At 34.7% G+C, this 25,270-nt stretch overlaps 1 protein-coding gene across 1 annotated transcript in view; it reads right to left on the reverse strand.

Annotated features, from left to right (window-relative positions):
* PTPN13 (protein tyrosine phosphatase non-receptor type 13) overlaps positions 1 to 25,270 on the reverse strand; it is a 213,733-nt gene that overhangs the window by 17,785 nt on the left and 170,678 nt on the right. The window contains 10 exon segments of the mRNA XM_051966187.1: positions 2,574 to 2,629; positions 4,045 to 4,133; positions 4,647 to 4,772; positions 7,841 to 7,997; positions 12,190 to 12,251; positions 16,156 to 16,226; positions 17,782 to 17,992; positions 18,106 to 18,277; positions 19,741 to 19,899; positions 20,633 to 20,813. Coding sequence (XP_051822147.1) covers positions 2,574 to 2,629; positions 4,045 to 4,133; positions 4,647 to 4,772; positions 7,841 to 7,997; positions 12,190 to 12,251; positions 16,156 to 16,226; positions 17,782 to 17,992; positions 18,106 to 18,277; positions 19,741 to 19,899; positions 20,633 to 20,813 — 1,284 coding nt within the window.

The raw sequence follows: 25,270 nt of genomic DNA on the forward strand, positions 1-25,270 counted from the left end.
ACAACAATTGCATCACGAGGTAATTTCCTCTCTGGATTTCCCTTGCCTTCTTTGCACTTCACAAGGAAGGATCCCTCTCTAGAGGGATTTTTATGTTTTCTCTTTCAAACGAGGTCATAAGAAGTACATCTTGAAGTACAAACTCTTGCTATATCCTTCTGGTCCTTGGCTCTTTCTTTGCACAATATAACCAAATATTATTCAAAGCTTAAGAGAAGGAGGAAGGATTAAAGAATCACAAAACTGGAGAATTGGAAAGGGCAGTGACCTTGTAGTCCAATTCATAAATCAAAGAATTCCCACTGACCTCAGTGGTTATCCACTGGAAAGCCTAAAGAGGTGGCAATCACCCCTGTAAATTAGGCAGCCTATTCCATATTTAGACAGATAGCTATCTAAATAAATTGATCTCTTGGCAATTTTCAATCGCTGCTTCTAGTTCTGCTCTCTTGGGCTAACCAAAGTCTCCAAATGATATTATTTCAAATACTTGAATATTATTTCTTATGTCTTTTGGAATGTTCTCTTTTTCCAATCCCTTCAATAGATCCTCCTTACACAGATTTCAGATCCTTCACTGTCCTGAGTACTTGATCTCTGGACATTCTTTAGGCAATCAATTTTTTTTTTTTAACTATGGTGCCCTTAACTGGACACAATACTCCAGAAGAGAAGAATACTCTGATAAATATGATGGGATTATCAGCTTCTTGTTACTGGAAATGATGAATCTCTTAATATGATCTAGGATCATATCAGGTTTTTTTGGCTGCTACACCATGTTTCTTACTGATTTCTACTAACCTGGGAGTGTACTAGAATCTCCCAGATCCTTTTCAGAACAACTGTGATTTAATCATGTCTTTTCCATTTGTACTTGAGAAGTTGATGTTTTATATTTATTCCTTCTGAATTCCATCCTATTAGATTTATTTTGATAGTCTATCATGATATCTTTTAGAATTCTGACAGATATCCAGTGTGTTATCTATCCTCCATGTTTTATGTCACTTGCAAATATGATGATCATACCATTCATGCCTTTATCCAAGTCACTAATAAATGTGAAAATATATAAATAAATACCCCAAAACAAACAAATAATGTTAACTATCCCATACCCAGATTCCTAGGAAATGCTTAACTAGAGACCATATTGACATGGAACCCTAACAGTTCTTGAAGCCTGTCACCCCCCTTTTGCTAGTCTCTCTCCATTAAAAAAAAAACAAAACTAAGAGATACTTTAATTTGTGTTTTTTGGTTAGAAAAAATGCCTGGGAGAAAAGCATCAATCAGAGCTCCAACAAATATGTGTTCTAGAAAGAATACATTAAATGACAGAGAATTCCAAAAAAACACAAGTATGTAAGAAATGCAAAATATGTCTATGGGCCTGTTACTATTTCTTTCATGTATCAGTCAGTATGTGGGACATTATTTTTCTCTCAGTTCTTTATGTGAACTGAGTTCATTGTGGTTGTCATTAATACTCCAGCACTCAAAAGCCTAATTTTGTGTTCTCTACTGTATAATAGTCTGCAATTGGGACAAGCTGACTCTAGATTGTCAGGAATATATTAATTACATAGTTTGTGATCCAAAATATGTATCACAAATTAAGAAATGACCCTCCTCTCTAGACTTTTTAACAAAAACAGTATATCAAAGATAAAAGACACATTTGTAGAGCAATCAGTTAATAAGCATTTCTTAAGGCTTAAGAGGAATAAATACCCATACACTGTTCTGGTGTACAATGTTTTTTCTACTTTTTTTTTAATTTTGTGGTTTCAAAATATTAAATGTCTTCCCTTATCCTCTCATGTATGTGATTCAGTGTTGTGTCTTGAAGTTTTACTGGGAGTTCAAATGCTTCTGTGACAGGCATTAGAGAACTAGATGTGGAAGGAACTAAGAGACAGAAGAGCCCAACTGCCTCATTTTAAATACCAGGCACTGAGGACTGCTCCAAATCACAAAAAGAGCAAAGTTACATATGAGATGTGAACCGAGATCCTCAAACTCCAGAATTGTATCGAACTTTTCTCAAGAGAGGCCGTGATTTCTCTAGGGCCTGACAAGGACTTTGTGGTGTAGTCAGTGCTTCATCTAAATACTCAGTATCTAACTTTCTGGTCATAGCAAGTATGTGGAAGAAACAGGGGGAAAAGGAAGGCTGCTTCAAACTGTTAAATACAGATGAAATATTGAGGTGACAAATTATATTTATCTAGTATATCTACATCCAGGTTGAATGCCTAGGAGGAAATTTTCCTGTTAAAAATCTGTCTTTCTAGAAAGAGCTCAACCCCCAACCTCCCCACTATTTCAGGTTAACTGAAATTAAAAAAAAAATATTCTCAAGACAATCAGAAAATATTTAACATCAAATTCTAATAACTTGGGGTTACAACAATATAAATCTATTAACACATTTTTTAAAAGGAAAAAGAAAAAGTTATTTTAAAACAACATTTAAACAACAACAAAAAAACACCCAACTAATTTTGAATAGGGAACCACAACACTTTTATTGCAGATATATTTTAGAGATGTTTTAAGATTCTCACCTTTTATTTAATATTTTTTCTTCACAGCTGTCTTCACCAACATCCACTTTTGTGGACTAATAAGAAGGAAATATATAAATTGAGTATGTTGTTGTAGTAAAACACCAGTTAAATTCAAACATAAATTGAAATTCAATCTTAGTTATGCTTTTTTTGAATTATTGTAATAATCCAGAGATCAGAAAACTCCATAGGGAAGCCCACCAATTCTTTGTGGCTTCACTAAAGCTTCTTGTGATCCTCAATCCTCCTCAATCATGGTTCTATATTTCTCATATAAGGGAAGACAGAGAAGATTTTTGAGGTATCTTTTAGCTTTAAATTTATGATATATAGGAGACATTGAGAATGGAAAAAGGAATCTGAATAACATTATGATACTTTAAAACAAAATGTAAGTTTGCACATTTCCCCTGAATGGATTATAACTCTCTATATAACTAGGGATTGGAGCTATGATTTTATCAGTATTAGAAAGTTCCAGATGAGAAAATTTTCTCTATCAACGCAGGTAATACTTTACAACTTAAAGTAGAGCTACTTGGATAGATCACAAAAGCTTAAGTGACTTGTCAAGAAATACTGAGGAATTCCTGGGTCCAACTTTAATTCTTCTACCTCTTACCATAGAAATGAGTGAATAAATCATTATACCAATGAATATATTTCATTATATTCTCAACTCCTATAATCAGTATATGTCCCTTAAAAATATTACTTTGCACCTTTTATATTACAGTGAGACTTATACAGAGGACATAAAGGGGAATGTAGGTCAAGCGTCTGACAATTTAGCTGGCTCTGGTGCTGAAAGGCTGGAATCTTGTCATAAAGACAAGATAGTTGGGAAAGAGAAGAATAAGGAAAACTGCATTTCTATGTAATTTTCTGCCAAAACGCTGCAATGCTTTATGACATTCCAGCAATGAATTCTTAATAATGTAATGAAAATGTTATAGTTTGTATGTTCATTTAGTGATGAACCTTTATAAATGAAGGAGAAAAATTGTTGCTTCAAAACATAAAATACCATGGATATTAATTGGAAAAAAGAAATCAACTGATGACTTGGCTATTTTGCAAATAATACCCTCATTCATCTAAGGTAAAGGAAGCTTAATTCTTTTAGTCTTCTGTCAATAAAAAGAGAAATTTCCTAGATCTGATATCTCTTCAGATTGTGTATTTTAAGTCCAGTGTAAACTTCTTCTTCTATCATAATTTTAGGATAATAACAAGATGTGGAAAATTATTTAGATAATCCTCATATAACACACAGTTTAAACAATTTAATTTCTATCACTTATTTTTAGTCATTTTAAATGTTACCTTTTAGGAGCCAAATTAAATGAAAGTGATAGTTTTTACTCATGAAATATGAATTGGGTCTAATTTGGATTTTGGCAGTTAATTCTCTAAGACAGTAAGTATACACTGGCAAATGTCTTTGATATTTTGCAACACTTCTTACTTCTGGAAAATCTTCAGGTAGAGAGGAGCCATCACAATCTGTATCTTCTGCTTTTTCTTCTGTCAAACTCCTAAAGGTCTCTATCATGTCTGTAGGATACACACATTGAAATATCAAAAGTAAATAGGCTGAACTACAGAAAGAGGGAAATATTTTCATTCACATAGTAAAAAGATTCATCCAAACCAAAAATACATAATATAGTGTTAAAGTTCATATCTAAACTAAGAGTAATTAATGACATAATATGAAAAAAATACATGCTGAATCATTATCTCCCTCTACAATCTATCAGCTAGAACAGTATAATGCCAGAAGAGCAGTTGAAATTAAATTGAAATAAAACTGTGGTTTAGATTGGTAGATAACATTTGAGAACATTTATATATATATACACACATATGATAAATTGTACTAGATTTAATGGAGAAGATTGAGAAGATGCTAATTTAAGTGTTTTGCTAGCTTTGCTAACTTAGTGATAGTATGAAAATTGAGGGTACTTCAAATTAACTCAAATTTGTTCTCTTAAAATAAAGCAGCAATGCACCAGCCATGGTGTCCATTGATGTATGATGACTTTGTCTACATGATACAGTCACCTGCTATTGTGTTATTGCAGTTCAATAAGTTCTGAGCTTCTTCATCTACAACATCCAACAAAGACTGGATGACTTCATCTTCTTGGGGGTCGTCATCATAACTAATATCTTCTTGTACTTCAATATCTTGAAAAACAAGTTCATAGGAAGCATTATTATAAGAAACTGAGTGGAGTTGAAGATGAAAACTATTGTAAAAAAGTATTCCACTTTTCTATATATTTGTTAATTAATACTTTGACACTAACTACAGTGTTCAAAAGTTGATAGTGATTTTCAGCCTTTACACAGAAGTATGGGTTCTACTTATGACAATAAATCATTCTATCAACAGTTTAAACTAGGTTTATAAGGAATAAGATCTCATCACAATGAGCTGACAAGCCATTAATAACTTGAAACAATCATAGTATTTTGGGGCACTGGGTGAGAGGCAGATAAAAAAATAGGTGAAATATCAGATATACCTCAAAAAATAGGTGAAATATCAGATACACCTCTGAGATTTAACAGAAAGCCAGATGAAAGTTATTGGTCAATTGATAAGCCTGAGAGAAAGTAAAGCTTCAGAGAAGTAATCATTCTTAGGGGGAAGAGAAATTTTTTTTTTCTTTTTCTCACCCTCCTTCTCTGGACCATGTTATTAGAGAGATTTAAGCCAGCAGGAGAAAACACAATTTCCCAGAAACACAGACAAATTAAAGATACATTGAGATCAAACACAGACACACAAGGATATATTATAATAGCCACTTTATGAACGAAGCAGCATCTGGAAGTGAGACCCTTCATGGTAGTGAGAATACTGGCTGTGAATTTTACAAAATCACTAAGGCTTGTAACTTAGCAGAGAGACATATAGCTAAGTGAAACTTCAGGAAAACTATGAAAATGAGTTCTAGTAAACAGGAGTTATGAGTTTTATACACATATGTTTCACTACCATTGTATTTTAAATTCAAATCGATGCTTCCCCTCACTGTATGTATTTATGGAAGTGTGTGCTCTGGGCTATTTTTTAAGGAGATAGGCAGGTGTTGTAACTACTGTTCTAGCTATACCATCTTAGTAAATTCCTTTTTTAAAAGTTAATGGAGTTCAATTGGTTGACCCATAATGAGAAGCATACTATTGAGTGCTCATTAGCAATAGCACTAGAAACCTATGGGTTTGAGAGTCTTTTGCATTTGAAAGGATTCAATGTATCAATGATGCAAGACCCTGGATTCTGTATTCAAGACTCTTGTTCTAGGATAATGTAGCCTGCAGAAATTTGCATTCCCTCCTGCCCTGTTTTAAATGAAATTATTTCTGGGATATTTCCTTAAAGTCAGTTATCTTTTGTAAGAATTTTTGCTTAAGGATTCAATTACTGATAACCTGCTATATTATTAGACTCATGTTTTTCAAGATTATTTAGTCACATGTGGGTCCTATTTTTTTTTTTTTTTCTTTTAGACTGCTGGATACAAGTCCATATTGCTTGTATGAGGTTCTTGTGGACTGCAAGATCATATGATAACATTTGTCTGCTGCTTTGGAAATGGTAAGTAATTGACCCCCAAGTGCTTAATCTCTTTGGGACATCCCACATCTATATAGGCTTTGAGTTTATTTTCCGCTTAAGTTTTAGTGAGGATCCATCTAGGTTTCTCTATGTGTTGAAAGAGATTCTTGGGAAAAATTTTGGGAATCTCAAATGATGCAGAGGTCACTACTATCTGGATGTCCAGTATCATCATCTTATGTATGAAAGTGATTCCTTGAGATATTTGCTGTGTCTTGAATGAATCACTGAAAAGTGATTTATTAATGTACTTATTCCTTTGTTAGGCGCATAGGCAATGAGATAGCAGTAGGTGATGCATGGGACTGCAGTCAGAAGACCCAAGTTTAAATGTGATTTATTAGCTATGTGATCCTGAGCAAGCCACTTAACTTCTGTCTAGCTTAGTTTTTTTCAACTGTAAAATGCGGTTTTCATGAGTATTAAATGAGATATTTGTGAAGTATTTAGACAGTTCTAGGTTTTTAATAATTGCTTATTACTTTCACTTCTAGTGTGTCAAACACTGTACTGAGCACTGGGGATACAAAGAAAAATGGTGAGATTGTCTCTATTTTCAAGGAAGCATCCTAATTCAGGGAGACAAAACAATAAAGTTTAGCCACAAGGTGGATGGAAAAGTCTAGAATTCTTAACATGCATCTGGAGTATGGATGCAAAAGCCCAGGGGTCCTTAGGCTACGCCACTAGATCATATGACAATGTTGGGAGGTCTACAAAAGTCTACATGAATTTTAAAGGATCACAAGTCTGTGAGCCATGGGATGAAAGAAGATGACAACTCCAAAGGAAACATCTTGTGAGTGACTGAGAAGATCAAATCATATTTCTTGGGCTACAGATGAAATTGTGTGGTCTAAGAGTTGAGAACTTTACCTAAGCCCTGAGAGAGAATCCCTTAGAGATTCTTTCCCTCTCTTTCCCCCCCTCTTTCAGGTCACTACAATTTCAGGAGATAGTGGCAAACACCATCCATAGGAGAGCCACAATGGTTGGGACAAGAGTGTGTAAAGGGGTGCTGTTATGGAACAGGCTGCAAAGAGAAAAGGAAAGACTTTGGATATCAGGAATGATGTCTGATGACATTGTAGTGAGTTCTCTTCAGGATATATATGACTCATTGTGGAAACATTGCTTCAAAGAACAGAAGAAATATGACCTATACCAAAATACTTATTTTTACAATTATTTCCTTTGATATATTAATGTCAGATGTAGGGTCAGATGCTTGGGTCATACTGAACTAAACAAAATCCACAAGAATCCTTGTGCCTTTCTGAATCCAATTCTCCCTGTGCAACAAGAGAACTGTGCGGTTCTGCACACATATATTGTATCTAGGATATACTGTAACCTATTTAACATGTAAAGGACTGCTTGTTATCTAGGGGTGGGGATGGAGGGAGGGAGGGGAAAAATCAGAACAGAAGTGAGTGCAAGGGATAATATTGTAAAAAATTACCCTGACATGGGTTCTGTCAATAAAAAGTTATTTAAAAAAAAAGGAAGTACTGTAATACCCCCCCAAAAAAAATCCTTGTGCTTTACATCCCCCCCAAGTCCCATTCCTATGATATATGTCTATTTAAGCCAAATATTTTGAGGACAAATCATTAATTCTTCTTACCTGAGGAATTACTGTGCGTGGAATAATTAGATGATTGATTGATAAAGGAACCTAGAGGTGTCTCATTGGACATAATCAAGCTCACTGAATTCTTGTCCTGTGAAATACAATTTGTTGCTTCAAGAAATGTATCTTCAGCTACTTTTCCTCTATTTGTCTAAAATATCAAAGCAAAACAATACATTAATTTTCTATTTTACAGAGTTCTAAATAACATTATCCCTTTGATAAGATAAGAGAAACGTAAGCATCTTAATTTACCTGGGAGTCTAGTCTTAAAACCTTTACATGGTAATATAAAGAAGTTTAAAATATTCCCTCTATCATTGATAAAATGGAAATGAATCACTGGAGATACTAAGATTTTCGATTTTTTTTTTAATTGAAAATTACCATTAAAGAAGCCATGTGAGATCAAATTTCTTCCAGGACAAAGTTGCACTATGTCTCTTGAAGACAATGATACAATAATGCAATCCAAAAAGCTACTACGTGTCATCACTGGGCAAGGTGCTAGGGACAGACAAATGCAAACATTTCTGATAAAGACTGAAGATGGGGATGGGAGTTACATCCAATAAGAGGAAGGAATATGGTGGACATCTCAAATTGGTACTTGTAAGAATGAAGAGCAGATTTCAACCAAAACAAATTTGGTATTTCAAGGATTCTATTTAAATTCAATAAACTTTCATCAAGATTCATCTCCTCCCTGCTCTAGAATGGGAGAACTACTGAAAATTCCTATACAATTGCCCCCTAGATGCTCTGTTTCTGAGTTCAGAATCAAAGCAGACATGAAGATATGGAAAATATCTATCTTAATTAATTATAGCAAGATGGGAATTTCCTGAAGACAGAGTACCAAAATTATAGGATGACAGATTTAGATCAGGAAGGGATTTTAGAGATGAACTAATCCACCCTCTTTTTACAGAGTAAGTAAATGAATTCAAGACAGATGAACAGCCTGTCCAGTGTCACATAAGCATACTGCAGCAGAAATTAGAATTTGAATTCAGGCCTTCTGACTCCATAGCATTCTTTCAATAAACTAAATCTGAAATGAATGAAAGTACAATACTATATATTTACAAATGACAGAGAGAGATTAAAATTGTTTCTCAATCTAAAATTCAATTAGATAAACAAAATGGTTATTACTAAAGAATGAGTCCAAAACATTAAAACAACAACAAAAAAAGATTTTCAATCAAAGTAAGGGTAGAAAGCTATCTCTATAATATGCCTCTTGAGAGTCCATTAGGTGTGCAAAATGAATACTTGTGTACTACCTTAATAATAAAAGTATTTCTTAAAGAGAATGCATGGAGAAAATAGATCTTCTTGGTGACTGCTTCACTCTTTGGGCAAATAGGCACTTTTACAGACTCTATGATATTCCCTAGTTCTGCCCCTGTGATTTCACTAGGAAGGAAAACCTAGCACAAATACTCTCTTGACAGATAATTTGTTTGTATCTTACATTTCTATTTGAGGAATGACTTGAAAACTGATCTTGAGGACTCCAAGACTGGTCTAACAGAATATCATAAAATTGCTAGAAAAAATGGGAAAGATTTATCTGGATATCCTTTGTCAATTCCTAATGAAGAAAGGAATTCTTTTAATAGTTTGCATTATTAATGAAAAGTACTGATTAGGAAAGATCTCTCCTGCCATCTAGGGTATTAATTTGTTACTTCATGGCTGCTATCTATATCTTGAACTATTAAAAATTTCATGATAGTCGAAAAAGTCAACAAAGGAAGGGGAAATCAAGGAAAGAACAAACATTTTCTATGAAATATTGAAGAGTGAAGAAAGCACAATTGGGCATACATAAAATAACAAGAAGTATGGAAATAACAGCAGCATGACAAACCTCTATCCGAATGCTATATCATTAGGTTAAAGTGTGTCATGAAAAAAGTACTTCCTTCACTTTGAAGAGAGGGACTCTATGTGTGGAATATTGCACACTGCCAAACTCAGTTTATATGAAGATTAGTTTTGCCGAACTACTTTTATTCTTTGTTACAAGAGAAGGCTTTCTTTGTAGGGAACAATGTAGAGACATATTTGGTAAGACAGGTAAAGTATAAAGATATTAATGAAATTCTAAAGATTATTTTGAAGCTACTGCCGAGACACAATTGTAACTCACTGACACCTTGCATAATTCCAATTCTCAGATTTCCAGGGATTTTTTTTCAAGTTGAATACAAACTTCAATTAAATTTAGGAATCAATCAACAGCAATAGCTTTATAACAATTTTTGAATATTGCTTTATTTTTCACTTTACATACAAATTGCTGCCCTAATTTCAAAGAATAGGATAGTTTGTTGAAAGGAAAATGATTTTGTCAAAAATCCAAAGATAACCACAATGGTTAAGCTGTAAATGTTCTAAAGATGACATTGCTTTCATTAAAATGAAAATAAATCTGGTAGGTGTCTCAAGCCAGTTATGTCAAAAAGTTTTATTCAGTTGTAAGATTCCCCTTCTCATGAGGAAGTCATGGTGTAATCATTGGCATTCAAAGACAAAATAGAGTTGGAGGCTCCTCTGGGAAGATTATGATTACATTAAAATATGTAGGCAGCTTTGGACTGGAAAAAAGTCTCATTCAAATTATGTTAACTGAAGAGAAATTCTCCCTTTCTCCCTCACAGCAGGGTGCTGACATTTACAAAGAAATAGACTCTGCTCAGCAGGAAGAAACCTTGGATGCATGAAAGTTTATTTGCTTGAACTCTGTCAAAGTGGAGAACTGCTGAATAGGCTGAAGAAAGTGAATGTTCTCGCAATTTCTCAAGATTTGAAACAAGAATCAGTCTCTGACTAGAAATTTTAGATGTTTCTGGCTTATTATTTCTATGATTCATTACTGCCCATGTTTAACTTGGCTAAAGGGGTGAGTTACCCACCTGAGATAACATAATACATTTTATCATCAAGTTCATACCTGGAAATAATGCCTTTTTTGAAAGTAGGAAGAGATCTCAGAGGTCAAGGAAAAAGAGAAATGGATGGTTAAGTGAGATGCTAAGGTGGATCACAGGGGTAAGGCAGTAGAGTGTAGTAGAAAGGGAATCCAAAGTTTAAGCCTTGACTTTTTTCTTAGACTCTGAGTTTCAGTTTCTCAATCTGAAAAATGGTTCTTATTATATTTATACTACTTATCTTACAGGGCTGTTGAGAGGAACAAATGAGATGCAGATATATGTAAAAGCTATATTGTTCATAATAGAGGTTTGGGTCTAGAACTCAGATTGCTCTGTTCAGATTGTAAAGATCTACTGATAGCTAGAAGGGAGAGCAAATCCTGCACATTGTAAAAACCCAAAACATTTAATCTGTGAGCTTCAAAATGACATTAATAGAGTACATACAATGTGACTGAAGCTTTCCTCTAAAACATAGGAAAGAGGACAGACACAGCTGTTACCATTTTAGAAATGCTCATCATATGGTCTAAGCATATAAAGCTCTTTTAGGGGCTATTTATACAGATATAAAATAAAAAATGGTCAGAAAAAACGGAAGTAGGATTTAGGTATATGTTTAAAATATCCTTTGCAAATATTTTCCCCTCATTCATCAAAATAACTACCCCTCCACTCTTTGTGCCTATTTTGTTCTTTAAATTAAATTTTGGAAAAAAAAAGTGTTTAAAAACATCTAATTCACTTTTTCTCCTTTCTATTCATCCCCTTGTCATTGGAAAAGAAAAAGAAAAAAAATTCTTTGCAACATGTTAACTTAGTCAAGTAAGACAAATTCCCACATTAGCCAAGTCTAAATTTTATATATATATATGAGAACTTATATACTGATTTGATTATCCCTCTTTCAAAAAGTAGGTAGCATGCAAAACAATTCTTAAGCTTTTTTTTTAAAATCATTCCTTAGTGATGAAATTCCTGAACCTTTAGGGAGTTAGTAGATTTTTGCCACAAGTGGTCTCTTGGAAGCGAGGTTTGACATTTGAAGGTCAGAGCTGGTGAACACAAAGCTGATACAGCAATTCTACTAACCACATCCTCTTCTGGTATTCCATATCCTGAGGCCAACTACACAGACTTCTGCATGTGAGCCAAGTACTCCCAGAAACAAAATGATCCATTTAAGTAATTCAGCTCAGTCAATAATAGTTAAGCATTTGCCTAATGCTTTGAGTCTATGAATGTGGTATTTTCCCTTTAGTGATCCATTAAACAATGTAAAATTATATGCTTAAAAAGGACAAACAAATCCTTAATTTATTGGAATAAAATAAAAAATGTGAATATTTCAATTAACTTGAGTATGACAGGAAAGAATAAACAAGGATTTCTATTTACCTTAGGGTTAGGATTATCTGGAGTTATAGTTGGTTGGCCATAGTGACTACCAAGGTGATGACCTAGAATGGAGAAAAGTGATGATAATGCAGGAGAAAAAAAAATAATCAGATCAATTTCAAATAACCTAATGCTGGTATTTATTCTAGTACCATAATGGCATAATATCAAAAGACTTGTAAAAAAGATTTAGATTCAACTGAATAGTAGACAAAAGTCACAGTCATGGAATGTCAGAATTGGAAGAAGCTTTAGAGATTAACTAATCAACCCTGTCATTTTATAGGCATCCCAAGATGCTGCTCACCTTATACTATTGCTCTTTCTTTTTAGAAACCACTTTTCAGATATTCCCAAGTAAATGGATCACACACATCTATCATCAATGTAAAAACTGATAAAGAATTGCTAGAATGCAATGAAATGTTAATGATATTAGGAAATGGCTAAACTATGATACATAAATGTAAGAAAGACAAATACAAAGAATTCAGAGCAGCATGGGAAAGCTTAAATGAACTGATGCAGTGTGAAGTAATCAGAACTAGGAAAAAAAATATATACCAAAACTATTCATGAAAATGGAAAGAAAAAACCTCTCAAAAAGAAAGCCAAATAATTCTAAAGACTAAAGTTAGCCCCAGAGAAGAGGTGATAAATGCAACTCCCTCCCTTCTTTGCAGGTTTGGTTATATGCATGTGGAACACTGCCTAGATTTAGTGATTATTGGCTAATTTTGCTGAATGACTTTGTTTTCCTTTTATTTATTTGTTAGAAGAGACACCCTACTGGCTAGGGAAGAAGGAAAGATATCTTTAGAAATTAATGTGATCTAAAAATCTAGTACATTCAAGTTCATTTTGTAGCTCATGAAATTTAGGCCCAGGGCTGATCACCTTTTGGTATAGTTATGGAAACATGAGCAGCTGATTATACAGTTATTCCTTCTATATAATGAAAGTTAGGGATACAGTGTCCCTGCTATTTGGATTATCTGTGTAAAATTCTTTTGTCCTTCCCTTTGTACTAGAGAAGAAGTCTAAATTATTATGGCATCAAGAGACAAAATATGCAGTTCTAGGTTTCTAAACTTTGGTCACTGGCTGGACTTCATGATGTGGAAGAGTTAACTGTATGTTGGACAAAAATCTCCTCAATTTCATTCTAGTCTTAATGATTAGAGTTCTTTAATACTTCTTTTTTTTTTTTTTCTAGTTTTAACTATCTTTAAATCTTCTGGTCCTTTAATGTAGAAGCTGCTAAATCATGTTATCCTGTCTGTGCTTCTACTATACTTTGCTTCTTTCTAGATGCTTGAAGTATTTTCTCCTTGACCTGGCTATAATATTCCTGGGAGTTTTCATTTTGGGATCTCTTTGGGATTGGTGGATTTTTTCCATTTCTATTTTACCCTCTGATTCTAGAACAGCAGGACAGCTTTCTTTGATAATTTCTTGAAAGATGATATACAGAATCCTTTTTTTTTTTGATCATGACTTTCAGGCAGACCAATAATTTTTAAATGATCTCTCCCAGATTTATTTTCTAGATCAGCTGTTTTTCCAATGAGATAGTTCACCTTTTTTCTATTTTTTCATTTTCTTTTGGTTTTGCTTTATTGAATCTTGATTTCTCATAACGTTTAGCTCAATTTTAATTTTTAAGGAATTATTTTCCTCAGTGACCTTTTGTACCTCCTTTCCCAATTGGCTAATTTTGCTTTTTAAAGCATTCTTCTTCTCATTTGTGCTTCCTTTTGCACCACTCTCAGTTTTTTCCTAATTTTCTTCCATCTTTCTTACTTAATTTTCAAAATTCCTTTTGAGCTTTTCCATGGCCTGAGATCAATTCTTATTTTTCTTGGAGGCCTTGAATGTAGGAGCTTTGATTTTGCCATCTTCTGAGTATGTGTTTTGATCTTCCTTGTCACTATAGTAACTTTTTATAGTCAGAATCTTCTTCTGTTGTCTGCTCCTTTTCCTAGCCTATTATTTGACTTTTAACTCTTTGTTATAGTAGCACTCTGTTTCCAGGATAGAGGGTGCACTATCCTAAGCTTCAGGGATTTTGTACAGTTGTTTTGATCTTTCTAGGGATCTGACCCCCAAACCCTCTTTTCTGCCCTGGAATTGTTAGAAGTGGTGCTGGCTCCATGTAGCTGCTAAGATCTAGTGTGCTAAAGCCACAGAATCCTGCTTTGCTAGCTCTGGGCTGGGGCTGAGATGATGTGGCCTGCCATGGGAGTGTGTACTTCCACCTTGTTGCTACAGGCCTTTCCTGCTGACCTTCCAAGTCCTCTTTAATGTCTCTATGCTGAGAGGTCTGGAAGCCACTGGCACTGATGCTGATTCAGAAGTGTCTAGATTTATTTTACTGACATAGGGCTGGAGCCGGGGCAATGTTGGTGTGGCCCGCACTAGGACTGTACATGGGACTCCTACTCTGGTATCACAGATCTTTTCTGCCTTCTTTCTAAGTTGGCTCTGGCTGGAAAATGTTCTTTCTACTCCATCTTTTGAGTTTTCTTACAACTTTAAAAATTTTGTTTAGAGTTATTATTTAAAGAAATTTGGAGCGGTTTGGGGGAGAAGTTGGGTAAGTTCCTGCCTTTACTCCGTCATCTTGGCTCTACCTTAACTCTACTTCCACAACATTCATTTTTATAAGATTTTGAGTTCCAAATTTTTTCTCCCTCTTTCCCTTCCCTTCCCAAGACAACAAGCAATTGATATAGGTTATATATGTACAATACTTTTAAACATATTTCTAGTTGTGTCATGTTGTACAAGAAAAATCAGAACAAAAAGGAAAAACCATGAGAAAGAAAAAACAATCAAAATGTGAAGAGTATGCTTCGATTTGCACTCAGGTTCCACAGTTCTTTTTCTGGATGTGGATGCTATATTTTATCACAAATGTTTTAAAATTGTTCTTAGATCACTGTATTACTGAGAATATCTAAGTCTATCCTAGTTAATCACCACATAATCTTGCTGTTACTGTGTAAAACATTCTCCTGGTTCTGCCTCATTTCATTCAGCATCAGTTCATGTAAGTATCTCCAAGGTTTTTCTGAAACATACCTGCTCATTATTTCTTATAGACAATAATATTTCACCACATTCATATTTCATAACTTATTCAGTCATTCCCCAATTGAGAGGCATCCTCTCAGTTTCCAATTCCTTGACACCACAAAAACATTTTTATAGCTGTGGGAACTTTTCCCTTTTTTAGGATCTTTGTGCTGGGGATGACCAAGAGAGTATGCAATTTTATAGCCCTTTTGCTCTTCAAAATGTTTGGATCAGTTCACAACTCTACCAACAGTGCATTAGTGAGAAACTACATTTCTTTTTGTTTATATTTACATCCCCAGGACTTAGCAGCATGCCCAGGACACAGAAAGTGCTTAATGAATACTGACAGACTGGAAAGTCCAGCAGAACCTCCATTACTCCTTGCTGAGAAGCTGATTCTTGAGTGTATACTAAGTTAGAAAATAGCCAGAATTATGTAGCCACAATGCAGTGAACTTGGAGCAGAAGATCTGAGTTTGAATCTTGCCTCAGAGATATTACTTACGTGATTACAGGTAAGTTTTTAATTTCTTAAAGCCTTAACCTCTTCATTTGTAAAATGGGAATTTTTTTTTTTTTTGGTATTTGTGTGTGTGTGTGTGTGTGTGCGCGCATGTGTGTATCATATACTTGTGAGGAAAGTGATTTGCAAAACTTTAAGAGCAGATTATAGATATGCTAGATATTCTGTGACTGTATGATTCCTTATTTTCAAAAGGCACATCAGCTAGTCATTCATCTCAATGTCTATGGTATTCTCTATAGAATCCTGGTCATGTCCATATTTGAATTCATTTTGTTTAGGAATTCAACAAGTATTTTTGAAGATGAAAATATTGGCATGACATGATATAAGCAATCTGTTTCCCAAAATATTATCCTTACCATTAGCATTAGTTGACCTTAAGTTTAAACTGGAATGTCTCTTTGACTTGGGAACGACTGGATGACCATCTCTATACCAAGAAAAAGATATTTGTAAGTTACATGGGAAATCTATTGTTCAGACACTTCAAAATCTTAGCTGTCTACTATGATACTTAACTTTTTAATATAATTTTGCTTTGAGCTCTACTTAAATACAAGATAATATATCCTCCTTCCTTTACTGTTTCCCCCACTCCAATACTGCAATACACTCAGTGCTCAAAAGTCCTCTGTTACTTTGATGCTTGATTAACTTTTGACTTAACAGTAATAGATCTCAGTAAATTTTTAACATGAAGATATTCAACCATGTTTTCTTTCACTGAAGTATAAAGCTTAGAAAGCTGTGCAAAGGTTACATGATAACTTTCACTGGCTTGGGGTGGCAGTAGAATAGAGGGGAAGGTCCCATAAATATATTTGTTCAGAATTTAGCAATAATTTTTGCCTTAGGCATAGTCTTAAGTTCAGTGTTGTTAGATACCATTTCAATGTTAAAAAGATATTGAGAGGAAAAGTACAGAATATAATGGTACCAGTCATTACCACTGTTACCTCTCTCACTTGCCCATACAATCAATATTAGCACTGGTATCTACAGTATACAGATTATTCCCATGATGCTGAAGGGTACAGATATCTAAAATAATGGTAACGAAAGGGCTCTAGTTATTGCTTCATCAACCCAAATTTCCTCATTTTCCATTTTTATAATGGTGGTATAGGATTTCTGAGATATAAAAATAATTCACTGGAAATGGAAAAGATATCATTTTCCCCCAATATATTTTTCAGATTGTCTGACCTCCTTTTCACCAATTATTTGAAAAGCCTCACTGGGCAAATGCTTCTTTGCCAATCTATTTCTTAGAAAGACATGAGAAATCCGGTTCGTTAATTCCCTCCCCACTAGAGAAAAGGGAAAATATACACAGTATTAAAGGAACTAATGCTATTAGCAAAACATCTAACAAATTGACCAAAACAGTAATAAAATCTCACATCTGAAAGATAAGCTGTGAAACTCTTACAGATAGATAATATAATATGATGCAACAGACCATATCAGAGCTTTCTCTCGTATTTATTTATCCTTGATCTAGTATCTAGATCTACCATATCTACAACCTGGATAGACCACATTCATGTTCATTTTCACAGCCTATTTCCAAAGATTATAATAGGAAAAAGTATTATTTACTGTTTTCTTTTAGCTCAAGTAGTCTTCAGGATGTGATCTATTTGCTTCTAAGAATTCCTTGCTTGTTAAGCGATCTAGTCTTACTAACAGGAGCCTAGCACAATCAGTTTTCATTTCTTTCTGGTCTGTGTTTCTCATAAGATGTCTTCATTTTCTCCTCCTGTGTCCCCCTTGACTCCAATCCATTACTTCCCCTGCCTACTTTTTAGCTCCCCTTTAGAATGCAACCTTCCTGAAAACAGAGACTAACTTTCCTCTTATTTACATTTCTATTCCCAGCTCTAAGCATAATGCTAAATAAATGCAAACTGTCTTAACTTTATGACTAAATCTGAAAAAGTTTAAGGAGTCAGTGTAACATATGTTAAGTAAGCAGCAAATACCTTGTTGCCTTCAGTACCACTGAGGGAAATGACATTTCCAGTATTCTTTCAGCCTCTTTCAAAGTCATCCCCTGTGTACTGATTCCATTCATATAATGGATTATGTCTAATGGCTGAAGATCACCCTCAATGGCAGCAGCTGATTTTGGATTGATATCACTAATATAGATCACCTGGTAAATGCTGTCATGTCCTCCAGATAAAGATAACCCTTCAAAGGAAAAGAAAATATGCTCAGTAATTTTTTTTATTTGTTAATAAAAGGAAACTTTTTTATTGTGATCAATAAAATGTTTCAATAAAAAATTTTTAATCTGGCATTACCAAATTCTTTTTTGAGGCACATTAGTGTAATATCAGGTAGCAGATGAGGCAAAACTGGGATCTTAGGTAACTCCAGGATCCGTCCAAGAACTAATCTGACTGTCTTTGGTGCAGCCCGAAGCAAAGTCACTGCATCTGTATGAGTCATGTTAGTGACATCTGTGTCATTAACCTGAAAAGATGTAAAAAGAAGATTATAATTTTATGGCAGTGGTATAAAACTCAAAGAGAAATTGAGTTCATGAATCTCACGAATTCGTTTAAAAATGTAATTATTGATGTTTTATTGTATTTTTATTTAATTTGTTAAATATTTCTCAATTGCATTTTCATGTGGTTTAGGCCATACCTGGGAGTATTGCTAACCATAAATGTGGCCTGTGGACTACTTGTATGGCACTTAATATTTATGGGATATGAGTCAAGGTTGCCAAGGAAGTCATATTAATACATTTAACCTGTTTAAAACATCTTGGTCAACAACAGATGCATGGATGAACAGTGGCCTCTCTGATTAACTGAATATTTTATTTCCATTAACTTGTAAATAAAATGAAGATGGAAAATATATAGATAACATAAATCTAATACAAGATTGTAATGGGCTGAGGCTTGAGTTGATGCACTGAGGTCCCAAGCACATGAGGCTAAATAGTAATTGGACCATACTCTATTAATAGATAAGCTTGGAGAGAGAATGGCCCCCACCCACTCTTTGTGCAAGTCCTGATGTGTTGTATAGGAAATGACGATTTTGGTGGGTGGAGGCAGGGGAGTGGAAAAGGAAGGGGAGGAGAGGCTTTTTGGGATTGCCATTGCCACGGTTGGCTCAGCTCGCATATTCCTTTTCCACTCCCCTGCCTCCACCCACCAAAATCGTCATTTCCTATACAACACATCAGGACTTGCACAAAGAGTGGGTGGGGGCCATTCTCTCTCCAAGCTTATCTATTAATAGAGTATGGTCCAATTACTATTTAGCCTCATGTGCTTGGGACCTCAGTGCATCAACTCAAGCCTCAGCCCATTACACAAGATATCTCACTAAATTCAAGACTAAAAATCTACTCTCAAATTGTACAGTTTACTGAAAAGAGTAAGTTAACCTGCTCATTTAAAAAAAAAAATTAAAGCTTTTTATTTACAAAACATATTCATAGGTAATTTTTCAACACTGACCCTTGCAAAACTTTCTGTTCCAAATTTTTCCCTCCTCTCCCCCCCCAGATGACAGTCCAATACATGTTAAATATGTTAAAATATATGTTAAATCCAATATATATGTACATATTTATACAGTTATCTTGCTGCACAAGAAAAATAGTATCTAGAAAGAAAAAAAAAGCCTGAGAAGGAAAACAAAATGCAAGTAAATATTAACAGAAAGTGTGAAAATCCTATGTTGTGGTCCACAGTCAGTTGCCATAGGCCTCTCTCTCTGGGTGTAAATGGTTTTCTTCATCACTGAACAATTGGAACTTAACCTGCTTATTTCTAAAATGCTTCAAAAAGCTGGTAGTAGCTTTAAAAATGGCTTTTTTTGTCAGAAGAGACACTACTCTGCTTGTAGTGGCTCTGTTCTAGTCTTCTTTTACTAATGTTATGACTTTCCCCTCTATCTCTTATTTGTCTTACCTTTATGAGTCGGTCCCCAGGTCTGAGCCTCCCATCACTTTTAGCTGGATCTTGAATGACATCATGAACATAACAGCCAACGCTCTCAGCACCTTTGGTAACTGTAAATCCTAGGCTACCTTTATCCGATTTTGTCAGAATAATATGGAGTTCCACTTCCTAATGGAAGAAAATGGTGATTCAGGGGGCCATGTTGTACCACATAGTCAGAGAAAGAAAAAAGGGACAGTTTAAAACACAACCTTTTCTTTTTGCCTAGCAATAGCCAAAAAAGCATTTCCTAAGGACATTCTAATTTCAACATATATAAAGATATAATTGGTAGATAGAACTTTATAACTTAGCAATGCTTAACAAAGACATTTCTAAGATAAAATATAATAGCCAAAAAAGTAGGTCTCCAGAGAAAACTTTTCTCTAGAATCTGTATGATGGTTCCACAGAAATTTATATGAGTTTAAGGAAGCTATAGGAACAGCTTTGGAGAGAAGGGCAAAAAATGATAATATTAATATCAAATCCTGCTCATCATCATACTGCTCAAAATCAAATCCAGAAAGGGGGGCATGCCAGCATTTTGAGACCAAGTAAGCATTATTATAAATTTGAAAAGCTGCTTATAAAGTTAAGCAAATGACAATATAAAGAGTATCCTTTATATATGAAAAATGGCATCACAGGGTGAGGGAAACAATACATTAGTTCACTTCAAAAGTCTGCAAAAAAATATTAAATTTAGAAGTTCAGTGTGTTAGTCAGAGACATTCTATACTGGTGTTATTATTCTTAACCTATTCAAAAAACAAACCATAGTCTGTTCCTGTGAAAAATATATTCTCTTTAACAGACTTGAGAAGAAAGAAAATTTTAATTTAGAAGATAGAGAATTCACCGGCTCAAAATCTTCAAGTTGTTTTTCTAGGCTGTTCTCCAGACATGCCATGTCTTCTTGAGAAGGGAGTTCTGAAGTATGATGTACACAATTGTTATCGACTGAATTGGAGGAGACATCCAACTGTATTCTGCCACCCTGAAGAGGTGCTATCTCCAATGGCAAAGGAGAAGGAGGATTGCTATAGGGAGAAAACACAAACAAATATTTTCTAACATTTTACCTTTTTATTTTTTAACTGAGGCAATTGGGGTTAAGTGACTTGCCCAGGGTCACACAGCTAGGAAGTATCATCTTACCTTTTTTTTTTTCCTTTCTCAGTGGTATCTTATTTTATAATTACATGTAAAGATAGTTTTCAACATTTGTTTTTCTAAGATTTTGAGTTCCAATTCCCCCCCCCCCTTTACCACGCTCCTCCTCAAGACAACAAGCAATTTAATATAGGTTATACTTGTACAATCATTTTAAACATATTTCCACATTACTTATGTGTAAAAGAAAAATCAGAATGAAAGGGGAAAAACCATGAGAAAGAAAAAGCAAGCAAACAAACAAAAAGTAAAAATAGCATGTTTCAATTTGCATTTAGTCTCCATAGTTCTCTCTCTGGTTGTAGATGGCATTTTTCATCCCAAGTCTTATTGGAATTGTCTTGGATCATTGTACTGCTGAGAAGAGCTAAGTCTATCATAATTAACACCTTAACTCTTAACTCAAGATGTGAATCCAACGAATTAAGAGAGCATGCCTGAGAACCCATGAGTAAAAAAATTTTAAATAAATTCAAGTACTTGATGTGTAGCATGATGAATATGAAATACTGAAGTACTGAAGTCCTATACCAGTTGTATGAAATAAGCTCTGAAGTATCATCCAACTCTGAAATTCTATGAAACATTTAAGCTTAATTATTTTAATAGTATTTTTTCCAAATACTAAGTTTTCAATATTCATCTTTGTAAAACCCTGTTTGATTTTTCTCCCTCTTTCTCCCTTCCTTAGACAGCAAGCAATCCAATATGTTAAACATGTGAAATTCGCTCAAAAAACTCATGAAACCAAGTCTCTGAACAGTGTCTTGATGGAATGAAACTACTCTCCAGTTTAATACAAACTGGAAAAATTTCAAGAAAGGTCAGTCTCATTGGGATGGAAAGGGTGTTCAGCTCAGTTCAGACTGATTCTGGGAAAGCCGGTGAGAGGGTCTTAATTATAGCAAATCAGCAATTAAGACCCTCAGGCCTGGCTCAGTAGAGGAACAGAACAGTGGGGCAGCTTCTAGTCCCAGTTCAGAAGGCAAACTCTGGGGAACCAGGCTGTTTCCTGAAAAAAAAAAAATCAGACAAAGCTACCTCCTACAAACATAAGGGACCTTTCTGTGCTCAATGGCAAGACACAGAGCTGCACAGGAAGATTGGGATAGCACCCCCTTTACCTCAGGAGCAGAGCTCAACCATAAAGAAAATTAAAAAAAAAAAGAGGATATACCAAAAGAAAAGGAAAGAAAACAGCAAGAAACAGAAAAGAACCTTGACCATAGAAAGCTACTATGGAGACAGGGAAGATCAACTCTGATGAGGAAAAAATGTCCGCAGAGGAAATCTCAAAAGAGTGATACAAATTACTCTCAAGCCCAAAGAAGCTTCTTGGAAGAGCTCATAAAAGATTTTAAAAGGCAAATAAGAGAGATAGAAGAAAAAAATAAGAAAGGAAATGAGTGATATGCATGAGAGAGTGAACAGTTTTGAAAAGGAAGAAAAAAATTGACTGAAGAAAACTTAAAAAATATAATTGGCCAAATGCAAAAAAAAAAAAAAATTCACTGAAGAAAATAACACCTTCAAAAATAGAATTGATCAAATGGAAAAAGAAATACAAAAGCTAACAGAAAAAAGCACACATTAAAAACTAGAATGGGGCAAATGGAGGCTAATGGCTTTTTGAGTTATGTTGTAAAAGAAAAATCAGAACAAAAGGGAAAAGCTATGAAAAAGAAAAAGCAAACAAAAAAGCAAGAATCAAACTAAAAAAAATGAAAAAAATGGAAGAAAATGTGAAATACCTCATTGGAAAAAATAGCCACCCTGGAAAATAGATCCAGAAGAGACAATCAAAAAATTATTAACCTATCTGAAAGCCATGACCAAAAAAAGGGCCTGGATAGCATTCTTCAGGAGATCATTAAGAAAAACTGCCCCAATATTCTAGAAACAGAGGGGGAAATATTCATTGAAAGAATCCATCAATTTTGAATACATCCAGCCATTCTGGAGAGCAATTTGGAACTATGCTGAATAAGTTATCAAACTGTGCATACCCTTTGATCCAGCAGTGTTTATACTGGGCTTATATCCCAAAGAGATACTAAAGAAGGAAAAGAGACCTGTATGTGCAAAAATGTTTGTGGCAGCCCTCTTTGTAGTGGCCAGAAACTGGAAACTGAGTAGATGCTCGCTCATCAATTGGAGAATGGCTGAATAAATTGTGGCATATGAATATTATGGAATATTATTGTTCGGTAAGAAATGACCAGCAGGATGATTTCAGAAAGGCCTGGAGAGACTTACATGAACTGATGCTGAGTGAAATGAGCAGGACCAAGAGATCATTATATACTTCAACAACAATACTATATGATGATCAATTCTGATGGACCTGGCCATCCTCAGCAATGAGATGAACCAAATCAGTTCCAATGGAGCAGTAATGAACTGAACCAGCTACACCAGTGAAAGAATTCTGGGAGATGACTAAGAACCATTACATTGAATTCCCAATCCCTATATTTTTGCCTGCCTGCATTTTGGATTTCCTTCACAGGCTAATTGTACAATATTTCAGAGTCCGATTCTTTTTTTACAGCAAAATAACGGTTTGGTCATGTATACTGATTGTGTATCTAATTTATACTTTAATATATTTAACATCTACTGGTCATCCTGACATCTAGGGGAGGGGGTGGGGGGAAGGAGGAGAAAAATTGGAACAAAAGGTTCGGCAATTGTCAATGCTGTAAAATTACCCATACATATAACCTGTAAATAAAAAGCTATTAAAAAAAAATAAAAAAAAAAGAAAGAATCCATCAATCACCTTCAGAAAGAGATCTCACAAGGAAAATCCCAAGGATTGTTGTGAAACTCTAGAACTACAATCTCAAGGGAAAAATACTGCAAGCTGCTAGACAAATACAATTCAAATATCAAGGAACAACAATTACCCAGGATCTGGCAGCTTCTATAATAAAAGATCAGAAGGCCTAGAATACTATATTCCAGAAGGCAAAGGACCTGGTGTTACAACTGAGAATTAACCACCCAGTATCCTCTTTCAGGGAAGGTGATGGCGCTTCAATGGAGAGACTTTCAATCATTTTTACTGAAAAAAACAAGAACTAAACAGAAAATTTAATCTATAAACATAGGACTCAAGAGAAGCATAGAAAGGTAAATAGGGGGAAAATATATATAATATTTAAAGGTTAAACTGTTTACATCCTTAGATGGGAAAATTTTATCTGTAACTCTTGAAAATGTATCTGTCACAGGGCAGACAGAGGAAGGCATTACATGGATTGAGGGTGTAGTTATGAATGGGCTCTGATGTGATGACTTCAAAGAAAAAGACATTAAGAGGTGGAAAAAGGTCTGTATTGGAAAAAAAGGAAAGGGGAGGTATAATGGGAAAATTTGATTACACAAAGAAGTATAAAAAACCTATTATAAACCAGAGAAATATGGGAGGGAGATGAGCATTGTCTGAAGCTTGAGCTCATCAGTTTTGGCTCAGAGAAGGAATAATTTATTCAACTGGCTATAGAAATTTATCTAATCCTATAAAGAAGTAGGAGGAGAAAGAGGAAAGAAAAAGGAGAGGCAGGACAGATAAGGCAGAAACACTAGAAAAAAGGTAAGAGAAAGGGGTAACGAGTAATAGAAAATAAGGCAATGGGTGGGGCAGGTTAAAAAAAAAAACGTGAAATTCTTCCTAAACAAATTTCCATATTCATAATGCTGAACAAAAAAAAAAAAAACAGATCAAAAGGGGAAAAAAATGAGAAAGGAAAAAAACATCAAGCAAACAGACGACAAAAACGGTGAAAATACTAAGCTTTGATCCACATTCAGTCTCCACAATTAGTTCTCTCTCTGGATGTGGATGGCTCTTTCCATTACAAGTCATTGTTGAAAAGAGCCAAGTCCATCATAGTTGATCATCACATAATGGGACTAGCTTTTGATGGAGAAGATACTTGCTTCCCCTTTGTTTCTACTTAAAATTGCATGTTAAAACACCATCACAGTGGTGCTATTTGTGTAGTCATGCCCTTCTATTCCCAGTACTCCTAAAACACCTCTTCCTTATTTTTCCAAATTCTATGTTCTGCTACTCCACAGCTTGTTCCTTTGATCCTTATTCCCACTCTCCCCCCCGCCTCCCCTCCCAAATCTCCTCTGCCACGTGTTCACTATAATCACAGGAATGCTTGCTCCATAAATAACAAACCTGCTTCCATCTTAAACCCTTTTCTACTTCTGTTTCCTGGCCATCATGTCCAGCACTGTTATACTTTCCCTCCAAGACCCTAACTCCCATGTTAATCTAAGAATAAGAATACTTCTTGTTCCCCACTGC

The sequence above is a fragment of the Antechinus flavipes genome, chromosome 6, assembly GCF_016432865.1.
Source record: "Antechinus flavipes isolate AdamAnt ecotype Samford, QLD, Australia chromosome 6, AdamAnt_v2, whole genome shotgun sequence".
Classification (NCBI taxonomy): domain Eukaryota; kingdom Metazoa; phylum Chordata; class Mammalia; order Dasyuromorphia; family Dasyuridae; genus Antechinus; species Antechinus flavipes.